Below are 23,964 nucleotides of genomic sequence, written 5' to 3'. Positions count from 1 at the left end.
AAGACTCCTGCACTAGCTGCCTACCTCTCTAATCCTTCCTGGAGTTAACCCATCTATGTGACTGTATCTGACAGTTTGCCCCCTTCCTATAACTGCCATCCATCACATACTGTTGCTGTTGCAAATTCCTCATCGCTTCTATCTGTCTCTCCAACCGATCCACTCAATCTGATAAGATTCACATCCAACAGATATAATCCACAGTAATCCTTAAACTCTCTTTAAACTCCCACATCTGACAAAAAGTACATATTACTGCAAAGGCCATTTTGCTCCTTCACAATCTACAGACCCAGAAAATAACACCGTCTTATTCCTCTACAAACACTGCCCCAGGTTAAATTAATAGCTATGGCTTATATTTTAAGTTTAATCAAGAGACTTATCTCCAAAAACATATAATCAAGAAAGAATCCACTATACTCACTACTGTAGCCTTTCTCTTGGACAGACTTAACACAACAATTAACTTATCTGATTCTGTGCTGTGAACTTTGCCCAAACCAATTCCTCCAAGATTAGTTGTTTGTTAATTTTCCCAGATGCACTCCGATGTCCAGTGATACACGAATTCAAACAGCAAAGGCAGTAACTGAGGAAAAGATTTATTCAATTATAATTTGTTGAAAGTGAATGTTTACCCAAAACAAAATCCCTTCCATATTGTGCATTATTGTTTGACTTTTATCTCTACTGAATGAAAACAAGATGACTTAAGGTACTTGAGTATTGCATCGCAGTGAAAAAACTTTAATTGCCAAAGGGTGGCATAATTCTTGCCACTTGCTCATCGTTATTGTATCAGTCTCCCCTTTAAAAAGGAGCAGGTTTGGGAACACATATTTGAATGATTCTTTGACCATGGAACATTGCACATGAGAATAATGTTTAGCATATTTTATAATGGAACGAACAGTTTGATAGAGAAATGACTAGCATTACCTGTTGTGCACATGGAATAGTTGTTGACCAGCGGAACTTGTTATATGGCAAACATTAATGTCTGAACACTGCAGTGAGTAGGGTGGGATTTGAATTGAAAAACACAGGTAATTATTCAACTTTTTATTACGAGTGACATGAGAAAAAAAACTTGAAAGAACCGCATGGTTACCAGACAGGTGAGAGTAATGTTCAAGATAACCCATAGAACAAACCTGGAAATGATTTTAATTTCCTTGCTCATTTGTTACTTTCCAGCAATGTCTTGGTGCACATTTGATAAATTTTATCTTGCATATTTGAAAGATTTGACTGCCATAAAGATCGTCTTTACACCACTGCATACATAAAACAAAATAATTCACAATTGCAATTTGCATCGTTTGTGAACAATGTTCAAAATTTATTTCCATTTTTCTTATATTTGAGACTTTTTCCCTTCGGGGGTGGGGGGGAGTGAACAAGCATCATGGAATTAGGAGGTGAGCCACTCACAACAGGATTTCTAGTCTTTGACCTCCCATTGTAGCCATTGTATTCTTGAGACTAGTCATGTTCACTTTCTGGTCAGTGGTAATCCCAGGATGTTGATAGTGAGGAATTCAGTGATGATAATGCCATTGAATATCAAGGGACAATGATTAAACTGTCTCTTGTCAGAGATCGTCATTACCTGGCATTTGTGTAGCACAAATGCTTCTTGCTACTTTTCAGCCGAGCATCATTTTATATATCTATTCCCTCTTTGACCAAACTTTTGTTGAAACAGTGTGTGCTTTGTACAAGCTGCACTGCAGTTACTCACCATCAATGCTCCTTGGAGAGCACTCACCACAAAATCGCAACCTTTGCCACACACAAGGACAAGGGCAGCAGATGCATGGTGACACAACCAATCGCAATTCCTCTACAAAACCACTGCCTTTCCTCGCTCAGAACTCTATCTTTGTCAATGTTTTGGACAACTTAGAAGTCGCCATCTATCAGCAATGTGGATGTACCACACGGACTGCAGCGGTTTAGGAAAGAAACTCACCATGTTTTTCAAAGGCACTTTGGGGTGGACGATAATGCTAGTCGTGCTAATGATCACTCATCCCATGAATTAATAAATAAGGGGGTTCTTGAGAAATGGGCTAATGATATGTGACTTACCTTCTCCTCATGGTAATGAGCTTCACAAGTATAATATTAATTCCTGTCATTTTATCAGCTGTCCAGCCACCAGAAATATACAACTAAAATAATCATCAAAATGATTTTGCTATCAGTCAGCAGATATTCTGAGTCAAAGAAAAATTATATAATGCAATAATAACATGTATTTAAAAACACATTGATATGAATACTTGTGAAATTCGTTTTTCATTTGCACTTAGGAGTCTGACTATAACTCATTCACAACTTTGATCTAAGTTATGAACACAGCCTTTCTCTTGGTAATCAGATTTTAAAAATTCATGAGAAGGCATTCAATTCCTTTACATAAATCCTGCAAAAAGTTTTTTTTATATCATTTCTTGTTTAGATTTTGATTAAGTCAATTATTAACATATCCTCCAACCTCACAGGTTACTTCTCAGTCACTACTATTTTCCAATTAAGTCTTTTACTGAAAAAAAAGACTTTGACTTTCTTTGGTGTTTTTGCACCTCCTTGTGCTCCTTTTTCATGTGCTCTCAATGCTCAGTGTTGATGACATGAATCGTGTGTACTAGTTTGAAGGATTTATTGTACTGTCTGTATTAGAAAGGTGAATTAGCAAGTGGAGTTTGTTGAAATATTCCAGATTAATTAAAGGAGATGGGGGAAGAGGTGCTTCCAGTGTCTCTCCAAAAAATTCATTTTACGAAAGATTGTTTCATATTGTTCCTTCCTTGGAGAATATACTTGCATTCCTATCGCTTCAAATACAGTTTGCAGAGACATACCAAGCTATATCTCCTGACAGATAAAGATCTGCTTGGATGTCACGCATTATCTGTTAGGCATTATGCAGCTGGCAGCTGTTCAGGAGTGCTGAGATCCTTGTGCTTTGTGTTTCTGAATGTTAATACTGGCACTGAAATTCATAATGAAAGCACAATATGTAATGGGACAATTGATATAGGGACATGAGTAGGCCAGTCAACCCTTCAAGCTTATCCTGCCATTCATTTGGATCATGGCTGACCTTACAGAAGATACTTTGCCCATCTTTCCTCCATTTGCCTTACATAACAAGAAGCTAATAAATTTTTAACTATTTCTCAACCCTCAGCACTGCAGCCTTTTTGTAGTTCTCGATTTCCACTACTCTTTATGTGAAAAGACCTTCCTGACGTCATCACATCTCCAATTTGAAGTTAATTTCAGAAACCCTTGTTCCAGATGATCCCAACCCACCCCTCTGTCCTTACTGCAGAAAATATAGCCTTTTTTCTCTTCCCTCTTAAGTCCTTCAATCATTTAAATATTTCAGTAAGCTCTAGTCTTAATTTTCTGCACTGAAGACGTACAAGTGAATATGCACTCTCTCCTTTGAATTCAACTCTTTTGACTCTGGCATTGTTTGTGATTTTATGCCCCAGTTCCCCCGAGTATAGTGTAGATTACAAGATTCCAGGTGCCATCTCACTGGAGCTTTTTTATTTCATTAGATAATTAACATTTTGTTTACATGTTTTGTTTAAGGGTTAAAAAGGAAGGCATTTTGACATGTAGAGCAATCATGTGGATAAATGCTGTGGGGGTCAGACCTGTCCTGTGTGCAGCTAAAAGTCCAGGTTGATGCAATGGGGTAAGCGGCTGCACAGGTCAAGCTGATATAGGTTAGTTGGTCTTTTCCTGTTTATCATGACTGTACATGAAGCACTTAAAAAGTCCTCCCCAGAATGATATGGGAAGATTGGACTCTTTGAGGAATCACTTCACGTTTGAAAGCAAAACATTATTAAACTTGTCACAAGTTAATTCAGTGAATTTTCTGTTTTTGTGAGTTATATTTTGCAATTATATCTGGTCAATGATGAATATTTCCTCCCTTCCAGATTGACAGGCGAAGTATTGGGAAATCTCTGTGTATTCCACACATAATGTAGTGAGGTTGAGATTAATTCACTCACAGTGACAGAGAGTAACAGTTTCAGGTTTGCACTTGTAAGGAAACTGGCATCCAACCCTTTCCAAAAGAAAAGGATGTTGGAAGTAACCCAGCAAAAATCAGATCATTTGCAAGATAAATCAGCGTAAAATGTGCGATAGAATCAGGAAATGTCAGGTGTAAAATGGGTTTTCCACAAATGTAGACAGTTGTTTTGGCTCAGGAATGTTTACAATTTATGTGTAATTTTCTGAATTCGGAATTAATTGATGAAAAATTATCACAGAAATGTAACCAAACTCCTAACATGCGTTCCCAGCAAGTGACGATTCAAAACTGCAGCACAAATTTGCAAACTTACCGCATACTGTTCATGGAGACCAGACTGGCATGCTTTAAAGAAAGAAAGTTTTGTCAGCTGGAATACACTCTGTAGTCCTGAGGGAGATGAGGTAAAATTGCTGAAGTTGTGGTGTCATTACTGCTGTGAGCAAGACTGTAAAATCCTGTTTGTGTTTGTGAGCTGCACTTTTAGAGAAGTTCCAATGATTCCTTTATTTTTATTATTTTCTTAACTTTGCATTTCGTATTGTGCGCATGTATTTTAAAGGTAAACTTGCTGACTGGAAGTTGCTTTTGAAATCTCCATCTCCAAGGACACCTATATCTAATTTGGAGACTGTATGAATGTTTCTTGGACGCAGCCACAGGTGAACGAGCAAAAGTCTTATTCTGCCAATTTTCAACTTATCCCTGTGGAGAAGCATCATGATGCCTGTCAAAGCCTTCACCAGTTGGCCCTGCTGAGAATTAAACTCGTCTCTGTGGGGAATCGTCTGTCAAAGGTGGCCGCTCCATTTCCTAAGAACTGAAGCCAAGGCCACCTTGATTATTGCAATTATATCACAGACTCTTTTACTTTAGAAATTCAGTGGTGAATGCCTGAATTAGAGTCACAAACAAGCCTGGATCATGAGAAACTACCACTATAGAAATGACAGACCTTGCATCTCCTGTATATTTTTTAGAGTGGAAGGCCACCATTGTTAGGCAGATAATAAAAGGGAATATAATTTATCTGTGAGAGAACAGCTAGTTAAGGATGTTTCATTGCAATCACCAGTATTATGTGTTGCTGTTATTATGCTTGTAAGACAGAGATTACTCTTTTTGGTATAGATGAGCTGCAGACTCATCTTGTGATGAATTTGCTCTGCTTAATGAAGAAACTACTGAGCGAATGTAGGCGATGAACACAGAGAATGTCAGTTGATTTAATCACTGCAATAAATGGCCTGTCAAGAATTTTAGAAATAGTCTTTGCAGACAGTCTTAGTGTGGGCTCAGTTGAGTGAGGTGCCCACATGAGGTGACTTTGTGGCTTTAAATATGAAGGTGCATGTCACATTTAGTTCAAATTGCATTACTGGTGTGTAACAGGTTATGTGCGTAAACAATATAGCCTTCCCCAGTAAGTAGCAATATTTCACCTTTTTGGAAATGATTTCGAGTCATAGAGATGTACAGCATGTAAACAGACCCTTCAGTTCAACCCGTCCATGCTGACCAGATATCCCAACCCAATCTAATCCCACCTGCCAGCACCCGGCCCATATCCCTCCAAATACTTCCTATTCATATAACCATCCAAATGCCTCTTAAATGTTGCAATTGTACCAGCCTCCACCACTGTAGCTCAAATCCTCCAACCCTGGCAACATCCTTGTAAATCTTTTCTGAACCCTTTCAAGTTTCCCAACATCTTTTCGATAGGAAGGAGACCAGCATTGCATGCAATATTCCAACAGTGGCCAAACCAATGTCCTGTACAGCCGCAACGTGACCTCCCAACTGCTGAACTCAATACTCTGACCAATAAAAGAAAGCATATCTAATGCCTTTTTCACTATCCTATCTACCTGCGACTCTACTTTCAAGGAGCTATGAACCTCTTTGCCAAAACAGAAGTGTAAACATCACCAGACTTTGTCAGAGAGTACCTTATTTTTTTGCTTTACCACTCGATGAGGGAATATTGGCCTGGATTTTCCAAACACCACTTAATGGTTTCTCCAGCACAGATGAGAATTGCACATGGCATCTCTGAGAAAAGCCAGTGTAGCTGACCTGCCTGGAAATTTGAAGATTCTGCTTGGCAATTTCCTACACCTGGAACTGTCCAAAATAATCAATTTAACTTTGGAAGTTTAGAGGGTTTCATCACATGTCATTAAATAGTTACTCAGGAAAACTTAGATTTTTAAGGCTAATTCCTGAGTACCTTTTCAATTTACCCTCAATTTACCACAACACCCCCAACTACATGTTGACCCAGCAGCATCCTCTCGAAATTTTTTGATCAGCCTGTTCAGAGATGCGATTACAGTTCTCTGGAACAACTGAGACTTCAATCTGGGCATCCTGGCTCAGAAGTAGTGACACTATCACGACGCCAGTATGGCCCTCAACAACCCCTTTTATTCTTTGGCCCTGTTATCTAAAGTCTTTTCCACTTGCTGCTGGACCTGACTCCCCACTTGGATATTTCGCTGCCAGATCTGAATATACCCCACCTTCACCGCGCCCCTCCCCCCTTTAAAATAGAGTCCAACAATCCCTGCAGACCCAATATATCCCAACCACTGGACCTAAGCTAGACATTCATTTACTTATTGTGCCCCCTTCTACCCTGTCACTAGCTCATTTGGCACCCTGTCATCCGAGCACCCAAATCCTACACTGACCTCTGTACTTAACCTTTTACAGCAACAGTTAAAATGGCTGTCTGTGATTCTGGATCTTTAAATCACAAAATGCAGCAACTGACTGCTGTGAAAAACGGAATTTGGTTTGCCTTCCCCAGACTGTCCTGCGCGACAAGGGACTTGTCAGATTTAAAATAAGTCTGAATATTCTGTCTGAAATGCAGAGTTCTTTCTCTCTGTATAAAAAATCAGAATGGAAACCTGCATCTGATTGCCACTCATCAGAAAATGTGGCCCATTGTTTCTACCTTTCCAGCCAAACCAGCCAAGAATGGCAAATTGTACAAATTCATATCTTAGCTGGATTTGCTCCATACTTACGTTTCTAAATATTCAACAGGCTGGTGTATTTTTCTTCATATAAACCAAGTGTGAGTGATGATCTTTTATGGATCTCGCAACTATGGATTCAATCGCATTGATGAAGAGAAATTGACACTTAGAAGGAACTTCAAATTTAGGGACAATTATTTCAAGATACTCACCACTAAAATCTCCTGATGGATTAATGAGAAACTTAATTAGATGGTACTTCGAGTCGATACTGAGGATCACATGAAATAATTTCAATTGTAGACATTTAAGAGGCAGCCAAAAAAATCTATGAGGAACACAAGTGAAGAATATATTCATCTGGTTAGATGAGAGGTAGGAGGTATGAAGGACCAATGTCACCATTGATCATTTGGACCAAATGGCCTGAAACAGTATTGTAAATTCTACATAATGTATTTACTTCTTTGTACTTGACAAATTAGATCATTGTGAACATCAGTTTAAAACTGTGGTTCTCTCTGGCAATACTTCTTGCAATGGGTATATGCAATGGGGATACTTGTCACTGAAAATAAACGATGATCCCAACATGCTGTAATAAAAAGATTTTAATTTGTGAAATTGGATCAATGTTAATATCATCCTACAATGTGACATTCAAGCTCTGAAAATGTGCTGTTACTGCCAGAAGGTACTGAAAAATCAGATTCATTCATCAGAAAAAATGTGTTCATGATGGAGGAATGGGAGTTTACATTAACATTTACACAGTTGTATCTAGTATCGTTAGTTCAATTTTCTTCATGCTTCTAAATTTCTCAGTGGCATGATTTTCTGAACATTATGCAATGCATCCAACTTTGAAGATGCCAAGTAAGATCATTGTCAAACAAATTTGCAGGGATATGCAAAGGTCATTGCTAGTCACAGTGAGCGTTCTTGTGAATCCTAACCAGAAGCTCACTGCAGGGATAAGTAGTTATATTACTCGCTGTGTACCTTTTTATAACTTTCTCGGATGCTTTCACCTTTGTTAAAATTATTCCAATTTTCATTGGTTTACAGATTTCTCAACGCTGTGTATTCCCTTTGCTGCTCTGTAGCCAAGTCCTTTTCAGCCTGTCTGTAATATTGTGTTTAATGAAAGCTCTCACCTTTCTCTTTCAGAAGCTGAGAGACCTGCTGTGTTTTTCTTGAATTCTCAGTTTTTTTATTTGAGATTAATAGCATCTCTGTCCTCACCCTTTTACTTACAATTCTGGCCAATCAGAAAAATTTAATAAATTATATTTTTATTGACACAAAAATCAGAGTGATTGACAAGAACTTATCAAAGAGCATTATAATGAGGTTTGCTGCGACAAATTTTTAAATGTTTGTATTCCGTCACTTAGTTTTGTCTCACTCCTCAGTAGTCCCAAGTAAGTTAAAACCCGCATCTTCTTGTTCATTATTGTCTGATTTGAAGGTAGGGTGAGATATGATGCCAAACTCTTTAATGCCTTCACAGACCTGTTTTCAAATGCCTTGTTTCCATGGAAACATGATTTACATGATTCCTCCTGGGCAATGGCATAATTCTTCAGTAAAATTTCTTTGTGTCATATTGGAACATGCAGTATTTACACATTTATTTGTTAAATTGGTGCAATGGATGCATTTGCATTCTGGAGGACCCCACGGAGAAACTTAGTTTAGTGACACTTCATTGCACTCAACAGTGATACTAAATACCACCTACTGATCAAATCCGTTGTCTGATCTTTGTCATCAACTTATTTGCAAATTTCAAAAATAATGTATGATCTCCGTCGAGACTGATAACTTTTCAGAAGAGATTTGAATACCCTGTTGCAGCTGAAAGAATTACCACACAAAATGTTGTAGTTTTCGAAACTTATACTGAAACAAATGACTCAAAACATACTCTTGACAAAACACTCTTTCCTTTTTGTACAAATATTTTATTTCAAACTACAGAAAGAATCCCCCATGTTAACTTTTGACTTGACTCTCATATTTTATGTTTCAGTTACATTTCACTGTTTACTATATAAGGAGTTAGAGTTTACACATCAGTCCAACATCATCCTTATCTTCAAACAGGTTTACCTTGACCAGTTTCACCGAGTTGTAAATCGATTGACCATCAAAAGGTTCTTCTCTTGATTCCCCACAAATCCTTGATTTTCAGTAGTTAGGCCTGTTGCAGCAATTGCCTGTCCCCTAGCCACATCAGGTTGAATCTTCTAAGTTTCTTCAGTTTCACTGTTTGAGTCTCTCCATATCTTCTCCCACATTCTGCTTGGCAGACCACCAGGAGGACATCATCTTGTCACACACACATGCGTGCGCGCACACACACACCCAATCACCACCCACCCCCGCCCCCCCAACCTCTCTGGCCCTTTGTCGCAGATGTGAGAATGTGCCCGACAAGTTCTTGGACTTGGGTCTCTTATTGCCGTAAGATGAGCAGTATTTGGCACACAACAGATGGACTCCTTCACCTGAAAATTAAACAGGCATATAAAATCATACAGTATCTACAGCATGGAAACAGGCCATTTGGTCCATCAAATCCACCCAGACCCACCACCCTAACCATATCCCTTGCAACCCCACATTTCCCATAGCTAACCCACCTAACCTGCACATCTCTGGACACTGTGGCAATTTAGCACAGCCAATCCACTGAATCTGCACATCTTTGGACTGTGGGACAAAACTGGAGGGCCCAGAGGAAACCCACTCAGACACAGTGTTAACCACTGAGCCATCGTACCACGTACGAACATAACAATCTTACAACCTCAATATTGCAACAGATAGAAAACAATTTGATGAGATGAAAGCAAAGAACAGACAGAAGTAGGAAATGAATTGACTGGGAGAAAGTAAACACTGCAGATGCTGGAGATCTGAGTCGAAGAGTATGGTGCTGGAAAAGCACAACCAGTCAGGCTGCGTCTGAGGAACAGGAGAATCAACATTCTGAATGTGTGCTCTTCATCAGGAATGAGGGGGTGGCTGAAGGGGGCCGAGAGATAAATGGGAGGGAGTGGGGCTGGAGGAAGAGAGAATGCGATAGGGCGATGAAGATGGGGGTGAAGGCGATAGATCAGAGAGGAGGGTGGGGTGGATTGGTGGGAAGGAAGATGGAGAGGTAGGATAGGTCAAGAGGGCAGTGCTGAGTTGGAAGGTTGGATCTGGGCGAAGGTGTGAATTGAGGAAACTGGTGAAATCCACATTGATTCTATGTGGTTGGAGGGTCCCAAGGCAGAAGATCAGGTCTTCTTCCTCCAAGTGTCGGGTGGTCAGGGTTTCGGGGTGGAGGAGGCCTAGGACCTGCATGTCCTTGGCGGAGTGGGAGGGAGAATGAAAGTGTTCAGACACAGATACACATACACATGCTCTTTCACAGACGCTCAAACCCCCCACATCCACCCACACCCACATGCACGTGCACACAGTTTGTGGGGTGAATTTGTACTTGCAGAATTTTATTTTGCTCAAAAACTGCATGAATCCATGTAAGATTCTGTAAATCTATTTTTTGGAAATAGATTCAGTCTGAATGTTGGGACACAGGCTCACACAGGGAACCTCACACCTTCAATGCATTATCTGAGCTGACTTGGCACCTGTTGTTAAAGTTCACTTGAGAATGTAGCTTTTTCAAAAATGTTTAAGGATTTACATGTGAAAGAACTGAAACCAACATGGTCTTTCTAAAAGATGAGAGACTTAACAAATAATCTAGGTATTTTTCAATATATAATTTCAGTTGCATCACACCGTAAACTTTTGTTATAAATTCTGTGCCTACGATCTTATACTCCACAACCACCTGATGAAGGAGCAGCATTTCAGCAGCTAGTGCTTCCAAATAAACTTGTTGGACTATCACCTAGTGTGATTTTTAACTCTATTCATTGGGAATATCCTTCCGGCATTCAACCTTTCTCATCCTGTAAGCATTTTATCAGTTTCTATGACATCCCCCACCATTTCTTCTAAAGTCTAGACCTCACTGATCCAGTCTCCCTTCATATGTCAGTCCTGCTGTTTCAGGAATCAGTCTGGTAAACCTTCTTTGCACTCCCTGCATAGCCAGAACATTCTTCCTTACAGAAGGAGACCGAAACTGCACACAATACTCTCACCAAGGTCCTGTACAATTGCAATAAGAGATCCTTGCTGCCCAAAAGGTAAGAGACATCATGAACCCTGGCACCTGGGAAGCAACTCACCAATCATGAGTCTCTCTTGTTCCCACAAAACCTCCTATCTGTCCCCTTAACTATCTCTTCCTCCTTCCCTTCTGAGTAACAGGGACAGAATGACTTGGTAAGTCGTCCCCCTCAACAATATCCAAAGCAGTATACTTGACGAGGGGAACCACCACAGGAGATCCCTGCACTGCCTGCCGGTTCCCTTTCCTACCCCTGATGGTAACCCATCCACCTTCTTCACGTGGCTGCGGAGTAACTACCTCCCTGTAACTCCTCTCAATAACCCCCTCCACCTCCTGAATGATCCGAAGTTCCTCCAGTACCAACTCCAATTCCCTAACACGGTCCTCGAGGAGCTGGAATTGGGTGCACTTCCTACAAATGAAGTCAGCAGGGACACTAGTGACCCTTACCTCCCACATAATGCAGGAGGAACATTCAATTGCCCTAATCTCCAATCCCACTAATCTAAATTCCCAAATAGACTGCTGGAAAAAAAAACAAATGAAACATGAAAGAAAATACTTGTCACCTTACCAACCAATGCACAGATTTTGTTTTGGTAAGAGGAGGAGGGTGGGTGCGAGACACTACCCGAGTCGTGTTTTGGGTAAAGCAACTGCCCATATATGTGACCTCATGACCTCTCTGACTGCATCCAGGAACTGAAGAAAATCCAGAACTAAAAGAAATTTAAACGTTGTGCTCACGTATCCCAACAGGCTCTGCTGCTCCCTGGAGACTTCATGACCTCTCCGACTGCATCCAGGAACTGACGATAAACAGGAACTAAAGGAAATTTAAACCGTACACTCACATGTCCTGACAGGCTCGGCTGCTCTCTGGAGACATTGTGACCTCTCCAACTGCGTCCAAGAACTTGTGCCAGGGTTTTCGGGATCCTTAAGGGGTAGGGGGAGCTACCCAAGTTGTGGTCCACATAGGCATCAATGACATTGGTAGGAAGAATATTGGAGATCTAAGGCAGAAATTCAGGGAGCTAAGTTGAAAGCTTGGAGCTATAACAAACAGAGTTGTTAACTCTGGTTTGTTGCCCATGCCACATGCTAGTGAAGTGAGGAATAGGGAGAGCGTGGAGCTGAACAGTGGCTGCAGGGATGGTGCAGGAGGAGGGCTTTGGATTCTTGGATAATTGGAGCTCGTTGTGGGGAAGGTGGGACCTCTACAAACAGGATGGTCTTCACCTGAACCAGAGGGGTACCAATACCCTGGGGGGAAGGCAATTATGATGTGATTAGGCAAGATTTAGGATGCATAGGATGGGGAAGGAAACTGCAGGGGATGGACGCTCTTGAAATGTGGAGCTTATTCAAGGAAAAGCTACTGCGGTTCCTTGATACGTATATATGTATCAGGCAGGGAGGTAGTTGTCGAGAGAGGGAGCCATGGTTTACTAAATTTGAAGCTCTTGTCAAGAGAAAGAGGAAAGCTTTTGTGAGGATGAGGCATGAAAGCTTTGTTGAGAGTTATAAGTTAGCCAGTAAACATCTAAAGAAGGGCTAAGAGCCAGGAGGGGACATGAGAAGTTGTTGGCGGATAGGATCAAGGAAAACCCTAAGGCCTTCTATAAGTATATCAGGAATAAAAGAATGACTAGAGTAAGTATAGGATCAATCAAAGATAATAGTGGAAAGTTGTCTGTGGAATCTGAGGACATAAGGGAAGCACTTAATCAATACTTTTCATTAGTATTCACATTGGAAAAGGACGATGTTAGTGAGAATATGGAGATATAGGGTATAAAATTGGGTAGGATTCAGGTTGACAAAGAGGAGGTTTTAGAAATTTTGGAAGATCTGAAAATAGATAAGAACCCAGGGTTGGATTTACCCTTGGATTCTCTGGGAAGCCAGGGAAGCGATTGCTGAGCCTTTTGCTTCAATCGTGATGCCATCATTGTCGATAGGAGTAATGCCAGAAGACTGTAGAATAACAAATGTTGTTCCCTTGTTTAAGAAGGGGAGTCGAGCCAACCCTGGTAATTAAAGGCCAGTGAGTCTTACTTTGGTTGTGGGTAATGTGTTGGAAAAGGTTATAAAGAGATTGGATTTATAATCATCTGGAAATGAATAATTTGATTAAGGATTGTCAACATGGTTTTGTGAAGAGTAGGTCGTGCCTCACTAATCTTATTGAGTTATTTGAGAAGATGACCAAACAGGTGGATAAAAGTATAAGGTGGTTGATGTGGTGTATATGGACTTCAGTAAGGCTTTTGATAAGGTTTCGCATGGTAGGCTATTCCACAAGATAAGGAGTTTCAGGATTGAAGGTGCTTTAGCGCTTTGGATCAGAAATTGATTAGCTGAAAGAAGACAGAGGGTGGTGGTTGATGGAAAATGTTCATCCTGGAGCTCAGTTACCAGTGATATGCTGCAAGGATCTGTTTGGGGCCACTGCTGTTTGTTATTTTCATAAATGATCTGGATGTGGACAAAGAAAGATGGGTTAGTAAGTTTGTGGATGACATTAAGGTAAGGCAAAGTTGTGGATAGTGCCGAAGGATGTTCTGGGTTACAACGGGACATAGATATGATGCAGAGCTGGGCTGACAAGTGGCAAATGGAGTTTAATGCAGAAAAGTGTGAGATAGTTCACTTCGGAAGAAGTAACAGGAATGCAGAACAGTGGGCTAATGGCAAAAATCTTGGCAGTGTAGATTAACAGAGAGATCTCGGTGTCCAGGTGAATGAATCCCTGAAAGATGCCACCCAGGTTGATAGGTTTGTTCAGAAGGCATATGGTGTGTTGGCGTTAATTGGTAGGGGGATTGAGTTTCGGATCCACAAGGTCATGCTTCACCTGTACACGACACTGGTACGGCCGCACCTGGAGTATTGCCTGCAGTTCTGGTCACCGTATTAGAGGAAGAATGCAGAAGCTTTGGAAAGGGTTCAGAGGAGATTTACTGGATGACTAAAGAAATTGAGGGTTTGGTTAAGAAAAAGAAGGAAGCATATATAAGGTATAGACAGGATAGATCGAGTGAACCCTGAGAAGAGTATAAACGCAGTAGGAGTATACTTAAGAGGAAAATCAGGAGGGCAAAAAGGGGACATGAGATAGCTTTGGCAAATAGAGTTAAGGAGAATCCAAAGGGTTTTTACAAATACATCAAGGACAAAAGGGTAACTAGGAAGAGAATAGGATCCCTCAAAGATCAGTAAGGCGGCCTTTGTGTGGAGCCACGGAAAGCGGGTGAGATACTAAACGAGTATTTTGCATCAGTATTTACTGTGGAAAAGGACGTGGAAGATATAGACTGAAAGGAAATAGATGGTAACACTTTGAAAAGTGTCCATATTACAGGGGAGGAAGTGCTGGATGTCTTGAAACGCATAAAGGTGGATAAATCCCCACTACCTGATCAGGTGAACCCTAGAACTCTGTGGGAAGCTAGACAAGTGATTGCTGGTCCTCTTGCTGAGATATTTGTATCATCGATCGTCACAGGTAAGGTGCCAGAAGACTGGAGGTTGGCTAATGTGGTGCCTCTATTTAAGAAGGGTGGTAAGGACAAGCCAGGGACCTTCAGACCAGTGAGCCTGACATTGGTGGTGGGCAATTTGTGGAAGGAATCCTGAGGGACAGGATGTACATATATTTGGAAAGGCAAGGACTGATTAGGGATAGTCAACATGGCTTAGTGAGTGGGAAATCATGTCTCACAAACTTAATTGAGTTTTTTGAAGAAGTAACAAAGAAGATTGATGAGGGCAGTGCAGTAGATGTGATCTATATGGACTTCAGTTAGGTGTTCGACAAGATTCCCCATGGGAGACTGGTTAGCAAGGTTTGATCTCATGGAATACAGGGAGAACTAGCCGTTTGGATACAGAACTGGTTCAAATGTAAAAGACAGAGGGTGGTGGTGGAGGGTTGTTTTTCAGACTGGAGGACTGTGACCAGTAGAGTGCCACAAGGGTTGGTGCTGGGTTCACTACATTTCATCATTTATATAAATGATTTGGATGTGAGCATAAAAAGTACAGTTAGTAAGTTTGCAGATGACACTAAAATTGCAAGTGTAGTGAACAGCAAAGAGGGAGACCTCAGATTACAACAGGATCTTGACCAGATGGGCCAATGGGCTGAGAAGTGGCAGATGGAGTTTAATTCAGATAAATGCGAGGTGCTGCATTTTGGGAAAGCAAATCTTAGCAGGACTTATGCACTTAATGGTAAGGTCCTAGGGAGTTTTGCTGAACAAGGAACCTTGGAGTACAGGTTCATAGCTCCTTGAAAGTGGAGTCACAGGTCGATAGAATAGTGAAGGCGCTTCGTATGCTTTCTTTTATTGGTCAGTGTATTGAGTCCAGGAGTTGGGAGGTCATGTTGTAGCTATACAGGATATTGGTTAGGCCACTGTTGGAATATTGTGTGCAATTCTGGTCTCCTTCCTATCGGAAAGATGTTGTGAAACTTGAAAGATTCAGGAAAGATTTATAAGGATGTTGCCAGGGTTGGAGAATTTGAGCTATAGGGAGATGCTGAACAGGCTGGGGCTTTTTTTCCTGGAGCATCAGAGACTGAGGTTTATAAAATTATGAGGTGCATGGACAGGGTAAATAAACAAAGTCTTTTCCCTGGGGTCAGGGAGTCCAGAACTAGAGGGCATAGGTTTAGGCTGAGAGGGGAATGATATAAAAGAGACCTAAGGGGCAACTTTTTCACGCAGAGGGTGGTACGTGTATGGACTGAGCTGCCAGAGGATGTGGTGGAGGCTGGTAGAATTGCAACATTTAAGAGGCATTTGGATGGGTATATGAATAGGAAGGGTTTGGAGGGATATGGGCCGGGTGTTGGCAGGTGGGACTAGATTGGGTTGGGATATCTGGTCGGCATGGACGGGTTGGACCGAAGGGTCTGTTTCCATGCTGTACATCTCTATGACTATGACATTGTGTTGCCTGGTACGGAAGGAAGGTCTTATGTGGAAAGGCTGAGGAAACTGAGGCTATTTTTGTTGAATAGAAAAGGTTGAGAGGTAACTTAATCTGAAAGCATCAGATAATCAGAGGGTGAGATAGGATGGACAGTGAGAGCCTTTTTCCTCCGAGCGTGAAGGCTAACATGAGGGGAGATACCTTTAAATTGAGGGGTGACAGATTTCGGGCAGATATCAGAGGTAGTTTCTTTACTCAGACAGTATTAAGGGCATGGAATGGCCTCGCCAACATTAGATGGGCATCAGGTTAACTTTGCAGGTCGGTGCAACATTGAGGGCCGAAAGGCCTGTCCTGCACTGTAACGTTTATGTTCTATGTTTACGAGGGCAAAAAGTGAGAAAATGAGATATTAGATTCGATTCCCTGTCGTGTGGAAACAGGCCCTTCGGCCCAACAAGTGTACACCGACCCTCCACAGAGTAGCTCACCCAGTCACCATTTCCCTCTGAATGATGCACCTAACACTATGGGCAACTTAGCATGACCAATTCACCTGACCTGCACATCTTTGGACTGTGGGAGGAAATCGGGGCATCCAGAGGAAAATCACACAGACACAGAAAGAATGTGCAAACTCCACACAGACAGTTGCCCGAGGCTGAAATTGAACGTGGGACCCTGGTGCTGGTAGCAGTGCTAACCACTGAGCCACCGTGCCACCCTAGAGATAGATAAATAAAATGGCAAAGAGAGTCACACTTGATATTTCCACACCCCACCCCCATCCCACACTGTCAATCCCATTATAAACAAGTTCTTTGAATACCAACTGAGGCTTCTAATAATGAAAATAAAATTCTCAGAAAAGGTCATTTTCTTTCCTGAGCATTGTGTGGTTTTGGTAAAATCCCTGTATGGTGATATAAAAAGCATTCATATGATTAATGGATAAGAGTTCTATAATATTCCTCTTTCCCACCACCACCCCCTCCCTCAGCAGTACTTTTGAAGATATTTGTGTGTGACTCATAGAGATCATTAATGATTACCACCATGCCTAGACACAGGCTTATCATTACCATTTATCTGTGTGATGTTGGTACTTCAACCGTTTTAACTCTTTACAGCTGGTAATGTGTTCACAATAGACTTTTTCAACAGAATAATTTTGTCTTCTAATATTCTACGAGAGCTGAACCTCATGTCGGATACACATGTGGGGATGCCAAGGCTGTTTATAATCATATTCATAGTATATAAAGCAGAAGTCAACGGTGGCATTGTGTTCATTTATCAGAGAGAAAATTGGCACTCTGAATTCCCTTTGGATTTACCCATATTGGATTTGCATATCAATGATATTTTGTTGCAGAAATAATTGGCATTTTCTTGGTTACATGATTGGAAATGAGCTCTTTAAAAAAACCCACATTGCATCAAAGCATAAAATGGAAGTCGCCTGAAACAATTAGCAACACAGCAAAGCACATGCCAGCAGAGTCCCCTGATAAGTGCTTCATATATTTCTTTGTTATACAAGTGTGCAATGGGGCCTGGTTCCATTTGTCAACCATATTGAAGTCACTTATTGCTCCATCAAAATTGAGGTTGGAACCAGTACTAATTTTCAAATTTGCTAACTTATTTGAACTGCTTCCACTGAAATTATAAGCTGATTTTTGTTTAAGAAATATTAATCCAGCAGAGGAATGAGTTACACAGCACAGAGTTCAAGCAGAGATTACGATAAAGCTGTGGCTGGCAATCAGTAATCAAAAGGAGCGTAGGTCAAATCCAGTTTGGAAATCGGTAGGTAACTGATGTCTCTGTGAAAATATGCAAGTATGGAAAATTGATAAACCAGAAGAAACCACTGAACTATCAAACTGACCCTATATTCATGTGTGCAAATGAATAGCCTCCAACTATACAAGTAATCTAAACACTCAGGAGAGGCAAAAAAAGGCCAAACATTTGGCATGGGGAGTAAACCTAAAGGGTTGGAATGGGAAATACTGGAAAATTATTTTCCAACTGATCAAAATCTAATCAACACTCCAATTGAACAATTTGTTGATTACTTGCAATCCACTCACTTTCTGTCTGGCAGAATTGCTGCATCCATCAAGAACTTGTTTAGCATCCCCTAGAGGCAGAGATGTCAACACTGACTGCCCCAGCTGATGTTATATCCCAGAGGTTTACCTCGCATCTAGCATATTCCTGTTTCGACACTTCTAGTGCTTTTCTCATTGGCAGTCAGTATGAAAACCAGAGAACACCAATTTGAAATGAACTGTAACAACCAATGGCAATATGAAGAATTGGATTTTTATGCTGTGAGTTTTTCAGATTGGAATGCGCTGCCTGAAAGTGTGATGAAAGCAGTTTAAATCAAAGCTTTCAAAAGAGAATTGGATAAGTACTTGAAAAGAGAAAAGATTGCAGATCAATGAGAAAATTGCAGGGGAGTAGCATTAATTAATTGCCTTTTATAGCGATCCAGAATGAACATTTTATCAATTGAAGAGTAAAAAAACATTTGTACCAGTCAAGAGGAAAGGGCTGATTGGTCGTTAAGTGGATTCTGATTGTTCATGTCAAAACATTCAGCAAAGTACAAGTTAATAATGACTGACAGTTAACTGCAGGTTTTTCTGAAATTAAGCTTTGATAAATATATCTTGTTTCAGCAGTTTTTGAATCTGTTATGTAGTCAATTCATGACAACTTAAGAGCCTCAACCCACAACTGCTCCAATTACCTTCCTTCCCCTGTAGGTGAAAAAAGTGGATTCTGTGCTAACAGCAAACAGTGGGGGCAATTATAGGTCACAGATAAGGGACCAAGGAGCTCAGCTTCCAACCCACCGACACCTCTCTCCTCACAACCGCCACCCCATGATTCCTCCAAACACTCGCAGATTTTACTCACTGGTGTAAGTGCGAACAGCTGCGCAGCCTGGGCTTCTTTCAATTCAGTCCAACTCCCAGTGGCTGCCTTTTTTTATTGACTTGCAGCTTCACGTGAGGAGGGACTTCACTGACAAGGCACTTGATAAGTTGACAAAGCTTCTGGTCAGATCTTTAGTGTCTGATTGGTGCTTGATGTAGCGGGTGTTCTTACTGTTGAAGATGTCCAGCCACAACCAGTGCAAACAACACTGTAAATCAAGGTCAATGAATGAGCAGGCTTACAATCCTGCCCTTTCATATTTATTCAACCTAAATTGACTGTTTAGTCTGTTAAAGCAAACTTCCTTTCTTCCATTTCACTGAGCCATTCACCATTGAGTCAACCAGATGTGAGAGGTGAACATTTGTACAATATGCTTCTACACCTCTGCCAAAGCTATGTTTGGGAGACCGTGAGAATCTGAGCAGTTGAAAGATTTACAAGGATGTTGCCAGGGTTGGAGGATTTGAGCTATAGAGAGAGGCTGAACAGGCTGGGGCTGTTTTCCCTGGAGCGTCAGAGGCTGAGGGGTGACCTTATTGAGGTTTACAAAATTATGAGGGACATGGATAGGATAAATAGGCAAAGTCTTTTCCCTGGGGTCGGGGAGGCCAGAACTAGAGGGCATAGGTTTAGGCTGAGAGGGGAATGATATAAAAGAGACCTAAGAGGCAATGTTTTCACGCAGAGGGTGGTACATGTATGGAATGAGCTGCCAGAGGATGTGGTGGATGCTGGTACAATTGCAACATTTAAGAGGCATTTGGATGGGTATATGAATAGGACGGGTTTGGAGGGATATGGGCCGGGCGCTGGCAAGTGGGACAAGATCGGGTTGGGATATCTGGTCAGTGTGGACAGGTTGGACCGAAGGATCTGTTTCCATGCTGTACATCTCTATAACTCTATGACTGAGCAACAGTTTGAACTCTTGTGTTTTTGACTTCCTGTGGGGTAGCATCTGACCAATGCATTCTGCCTTCATCATACCCGCATCTCTCTCTCTCTCTCTCTCTCTATATATATATATCTGTTTCTCTCATCCTCTTTGGGCATTCTCCATTTAATGTCGATCATCAAATTTCATGCCACTATCATTTTGCGACTTTGGTTTTAAGGTTTTACAACTTCTTGTCAATAAGATCGCTCCATTTATCTGGGCTCAGGACTGGCAAGGATATACTTTCCTTTGCCTGCACCCTGCTGAGGTCAGGGTGCTACATTGTTAAATATGGGAGATTTTGGTGGGCAAATGACGAACAGATATGGTATGCTGTTATGTTGTAGCCTGTTGTAAAATATGCTTGAGTACTGTGCTAAGAATAATGATATTTCATAACTAAAATGATTCCATGTTCTTGAATTGTGTTTTTTTTCACCATTTCAACACTGGAGCTTAACAGTACTTACTCATCAGATTTGCAATTTTGCAATCTTCACTCAAATGCAAACATTGAATTTGTTTGTGAGTAATTCCTTCCTCAGTCATTTAAAAAGAGGCATTTAATGTCAAAGTGTTCACACTTTATTTAAAGTGTTAATATATACAATAATTGTCTGCTTGGATCCTTTGCAATTATTTCAATACCTTTCTGAATTCCAGCAAGTTGGTCATCAACTTTACCCTGAAATCAAATAGGATTACCTTTGATACTCCCACTCAAAACCTTTGGCTCGTAACATTACTGCATGGTGACAGAGTAATTTTTCACAACATTTTTATTGGATAATAGGGAATCATTATGTTATACTTTCAAACATGATTGTTTTGTAAATTTCTCAAGTGCTGAAGACTTTTAAAATTCAATAACTGAAGCTAGAATGCATGTTATTTTGTTGGTCACTTTTACATAGTGCTCTGAGTTTTGGCAGATGGAAAGCAGAGGAGTATAAAATCGTGTCTGAGAATTGTTGGAGAAACAAAAACCCATAAATACATAGTTACACAGTTAGAGTTGTAAAGAGAACAGTCTAACATTTAGATTGGGACTTGCTTCAGAACTTAAGTATTTGAAATGAACTTTTGTTTCATCATTTACTTCTTACCACGGAGCAGTAACCAAAGCTGATGTTCGTACCTGTTGACATTGGCAGCAAGACAGGGTTTCTGAGTCATAATGTTGCAGTGTAAGAGACCACATTTTTAAAAAATTTTGGACTATGAACTGAAAATGTGAGGAATAGAGTTTAAAAGAGGAGGAACCAAAAGCAGAAGAATTGTGGCTATTGAACATCAAGAATAAAATCAGAAACTGCTAGAAAAAGTCAGCAGGTCTGGAAGCATCTGAACTGGACAAATCTGAAGAAGGGTCGCTGGGCCTGAAATCTTAACTCTTCTTTCTCTTCACAAATGCTATCAGATCTGCGGTGTTTTTTCAACAATTAGTAAGAATGATAACAGATTGGGTGTACAAATGAAACCAACTGATACTTAGAAGACTATTTTATCTTCGGGACATTGAGGCCAGGTGTCCTTGCTTCATATGTTATGGGTTCAGAAGAGCTCAGCATTGCAACAAACCTCTGATTCGATGAGCTGAGTTTAACACAGGTGTGGTGAGGGAGTGAAATAGAGAGAAGTAAGGAGACCTCCACAAGTTAAATGCATCCATCTTTCTCATCCTTTTTCTGTCAAGTTGCTGTCTCTGATTTTCTCCAAAGCAGCAGAAAAACTACATTTGGATATGCTGAAAGGAATAAACAATTTTGAAATCCAAAGACAACAGGAAAATCCTCGGATCCAACCAATCAACCAATGTACTACAGATTGATAATCACTGTGGATAACGTTGAAGCATCGTTGAAGATTTGAAAGGATTGGGAAACCATCCCATGTAGTTTCATAAACTGAAACAAAGAACTGCAGGTGCTGGAAATCTGAACCAAAAACAGCAGTTGCTGGAAAAGCTGAACAGGTCTGGCAGCATCTCTAGAGAGAAAACAGTTAACACTTCATCAGAAGTAGATGGTAGCAAGAAAAATGTGTGTATATGCTGAAGACAGGTGGATTGGTAGGGTAAAAGAATAAACAATAGGTGGACATAGAGCCCAGAGAGAGAGCAAGACAGTGAGGCAGACAAATTAATTAAAAATTCTGGATCAGTGGTGCTGGAAGAGCACAGCTCTGCAGTCATTGTTTTTACCAAATTAATTAAAAATGCAAAGTCAGGGAAACATAAAAGCTGATCAATGAATTCAAAAGTAGGTGAAAATGCATTTGCTGTACTGAAAGCAACCCATGTCATGACAGGGCCTAGACTGTCAGGATGGATAAACATAGGAAAATAGGAATGCGTGTAGGCCTGTTCAGCCCCAAGAGCCTGTTCCACGGTTAAAGTGAGCATGAACATTTGTGTCTTAATTCCTTTGCTTTTAAAAAGGTCATCTATCTCAGATTTAAAATTAACATCTGATCCTGCATCCACTGCTGTTTATGGAAGAGAGTTTCAAACATCCATCACCCTTTGTGTGCAGAAGTGCTTCCTAACATTTTCCTGTACAGTCCATCCCTAATTCTCAGACAGTGCCCCTAAATTGTTAAATCCCAACAAGTGGAAGTAATTTATCTACCTCGTCTTTTCCTGTTTATACTTTAAAGATTCAATTATTTCACCCCTTAGCCTCCTACGTTCTGGAAAATTGGGCCTAATTTGAATAATCTTGCCCTATAACATCCCCTGAAGTCCAGGTATCATTCTTGCAAACCTACATTGTACTCCCCCAAGGCTAATACATATGTTTAAACATGTCGTGTCCAAATCTGCTCACAGTACTCCAAGTGGAGTCGAACCAGGGTTTTGTATAACTGCTGCATAAATTCTGCATAAAACACATTTTTAAGAAGGCTATTATAAAGCTGGAGAGGGTTGAGAAGAGATTTACCGGGAGGTTGCTGGGAGTAGAGGGCTTGAGCTGTAAGGAGAAGCTGGATAGGCTGGCATTTTGTCAGTGGAGCGTAAAAGGTTGAGAGGTGACCTTATTGTGTTTTTTTTAAATAATGGGGGGTGTTGATAAGGTGAATGGAAGGTGTCTTTTCCCTAGGATGGGGGATTTCAAGACGAGGAAACATATTTTTAAGGTGAGAAGTAAAAGATTTTAAAAAGACATGAGGGACAATTTACTTTTCACAGTGAGTGGTTCATGTGTGGGATGAACTTCCAGAGGAAGTGGTGGATGTGGGTATAGTTAAAACATTTAAAAGACGTTTGGATAAGTACATGAATAGGAAATGTTTGAAGGGATATGGGCCAAACGCAGGCAGATGTGATTAGTTTAGTTTGGGATTATGGTCTTCATGGACTGGTTGGACCAGAGGGTGTGTTTCTGTGCTGTATGACTCGATGACCCTATGACATGGGATAAAATGCTCAGGCCCTAAAATTATAGAACTAGCAGTCCTCGAACAACATGTAGCTGTCCAACATGGAGCAGTGACTGTACTCATTGAACAAGGAGTGAGTTTTCTGAATCAGTCGTATGAAAGTGTGAGCACTCCACATCATGATAGGCAGGCAAGGAGGAATGTAGAGATGGCAGGTAAGTGGGTGACTATTCGTGAAAAGTAAAGGACATGGCAGGTCCAGGAAACCCAGCCCTCTGAGAAGCTGTCAAATAGGAATAAAATTTTTGATGTCGATTTTGTGAGCAACCCGATCAGTGGATTGAGAGAAAACCACAACACTATGGTGCCTGAACCTATTCTGAGACAAGAGTGAGAGGATGGTAGGCAGATTATAAGGTTGTAGTAGTGGGTGACTGCCTGGTTCAAGGGATAGAAGGGCTTATGCCCGAAACGTCGA

The 23,964-nt window shown here is 40.8% G+C and overlaps 1 protein-coding gene across 5 annotated transcripts in view; it reads left to right on the top strand.

The window, feature by feature from the left end:
* LOC122543027 (phosphatidylethanolamine-binding protein 4) overlaps positions 1-23,964 on the top strand; it is a 465,175-nt gene that overhangs the window by 375,887 nt on the left and 65,324 nt on the right. Inside the window, exon 7 of one of the 5 annotated variants that reach the window (XM_043681209.1) lies at positions 4,635-4,778. The exons of the other annotated variants lie outside the window; for them this stretch is intronic. Within the exon in view, the coding sequence (XP_043537144.1) occupies positions 4,635-4,711 (77 nt within the window). The 3' untranslated portion in view covers positions 4,712-4,778. Of the gene's footprint in view, positions 1-4,634; positions 4,779-23,964 lie in introns of those variants that run through there. 5 annotated transcript variants of the gene reach the window in all.

Source organism: Chiloscyllium plagiosum, chromosome 42 (genome assembly GCF_004010195.1).
Source record: "Chiloscyllium plagiosum isolate BGI_BamShark_2017 chromosome 42, ASM401019v2, whole genome shotgun sequence".
Taxonomy (NCBI): Eukaryota; Metazoa; Chordata; class Chondrichthyes; order Orectolobiformes; family Hemiscylliidae; genus Chiloscyllium; species Chiloscyllium plagiosum.
The sequence above is the reverse complement of the archived record's forward strand: the minus strand, read 5'-3'. Positions and strand labels throughout refer to the sequence as shown.